Raw genomic sequence first — 1,319 nt, 5'->3', positions numbered from 1 at the left:
CTATATATAAAAACTATAAAATCCAAATCTGAAACTGAGCGTAGACATTCAGTTCTATTTATTGTTTGAATAATCAATGTAATAGGACACACCTGGGCAACAATACACACCTTTCAGTCACATGTTCCAATACTCTTGCTCACATGAAAAATGGGTGTGTTCAAAATAAAAGGTGCTATCTTCTAAGTTGTGTATCAGATCCAGATGTAAACACCTGGAAATAAAAGCTGAAATGTTGATCTCTTGTCTCCTATTCATCTTTTGGTGTGAAACCCAAATGTTTTCAGTCTACAGCAAAAATAAAGGAATTGGCTTCACTGTTCCTATACTTTTGGAGGGGAGTGTATGAACCAGTCCTCTCCACCCAACCAGTCAGACCAGTTCTCCACTGGTCGAATGTGTCTGGATGATCAGGATGTGACTGATCCTCCTCCACATGTGTCACCTTCCTGTTGTTGTCAGACAGTTTAAGGTTTCTCTTTACTGTTTCAGGACTTTGAGACTTCTGCGTGGTGCTGTTTTAGCTGGAGAAACTAGTTCATTGTGAATGTTTTGATAAATGAAGTTTCTTCAGAGGAAACTTTAGACGAGTAAAGATGGCCGTCATTACATTCATGTTTAATATTCTTTTGTTTTTGATGTGTGTGTGTGTGTGAGCAGGAAAAGAAACTGATGAACTGGACAGACAATATTTAACCATGGTGAAATGACAGGATATGATCTGTAATAGATGTGGACAAATGGTTTTCCTCCTCAGAGTCCGAACTCAGTCAGACCTGAACCTGTTGATCTGATTCAGTATGACTTCACTTCCTGAGGATGTCCTTATCTCTGACGTCCCTCCACAATAAAGCTCCAGAGAAACAGAGGCTGCAGAACCTCATGGAGAACTCTGCTGTTTTCAAGTTTCCTTTAGTATCTGTCTTCTCATATATGTTGGTGTTAATCAAAGAAACTATCAGATCTGACCTCAGGAATGAGATTGTGTCTGTTTTATTTAGAGGCGAGAGGAAAGGTTGTGAATCAGGTTTTTCTAGTTTCCTCACTGACGTGGAGGGAAATGATAGAGAAACCAAAGTTACATAAAATCAAAGAGGGAAGGACAGATGCCGAAAAATATGGACGGTGATTTGCATGATCTGCTCCTGATCCCTCCTCCATCACAGGTGGAGCCGTGGCTGATTCCAGGAAACAGCTCACCTGTCTCACCCTTTTCTCTGCAGGCGTCAAATGGAGACTCTTCTTCTTCAACTCTGTTTGAACCAAGTGTAAGTTTGTTTTGTTTGATACGTTCACTTTGTCTTTAGTGACTTCACTGC

General features: G+C 40.3%; 2 protein-coding genes across 2 annotated transcripts in view; both read left to right on the top strand.

Moving 5' to 3' along the window:
• Nucleotides 1–1,319, top strand: part of LOC111672392 (uncharacterized) — a 44,743-nt gene that overhangs the window by 17,462 nt on the left and 25,962 nt on the right. The window lies entirely within an intron of this gene.
• LOC111672399 (CLIP-associating protein 1-B-like) overlaps nucleotides 1–1,319 on the top strand; it is a 27,749-nt gene that overhangs the window by 24,357 nt on the left and 2,073 nt on the right. The window contains exon 3 of the mRNA XM_087180264.1: nucleotides 1,224–1,268. Within this exon, the coding sequence (XP_087036390.1) occupies nucleotides 1,224–1,268 (45 nt within the window). The remainder of the gene's footprint in view (nucleotides 1–1,223; nucleotides 1,269–1,319) is intronic.

This window comes from Seriola lalandi, unplaced genomic scaffold (genome assembly GCF_002814215.2).
Source record: "Seriola lalandi dorsalis isolate HSWRI2012SDOR001 ecotype SW California unplaced genomic scaffold, Sedor1 jcf7180002054899, whole genome shotgun sequence".
Taxonomy (NCBI): domain Eukaryota; kingdom Metazoa; phylum Chordata; class Actinopteri; order Carangiformes; family Carangidae; genus Seriola; species Seriola lalandi.
This window is presented reverse-complemented; position numbering and strand designations above follow the sequence as displayed.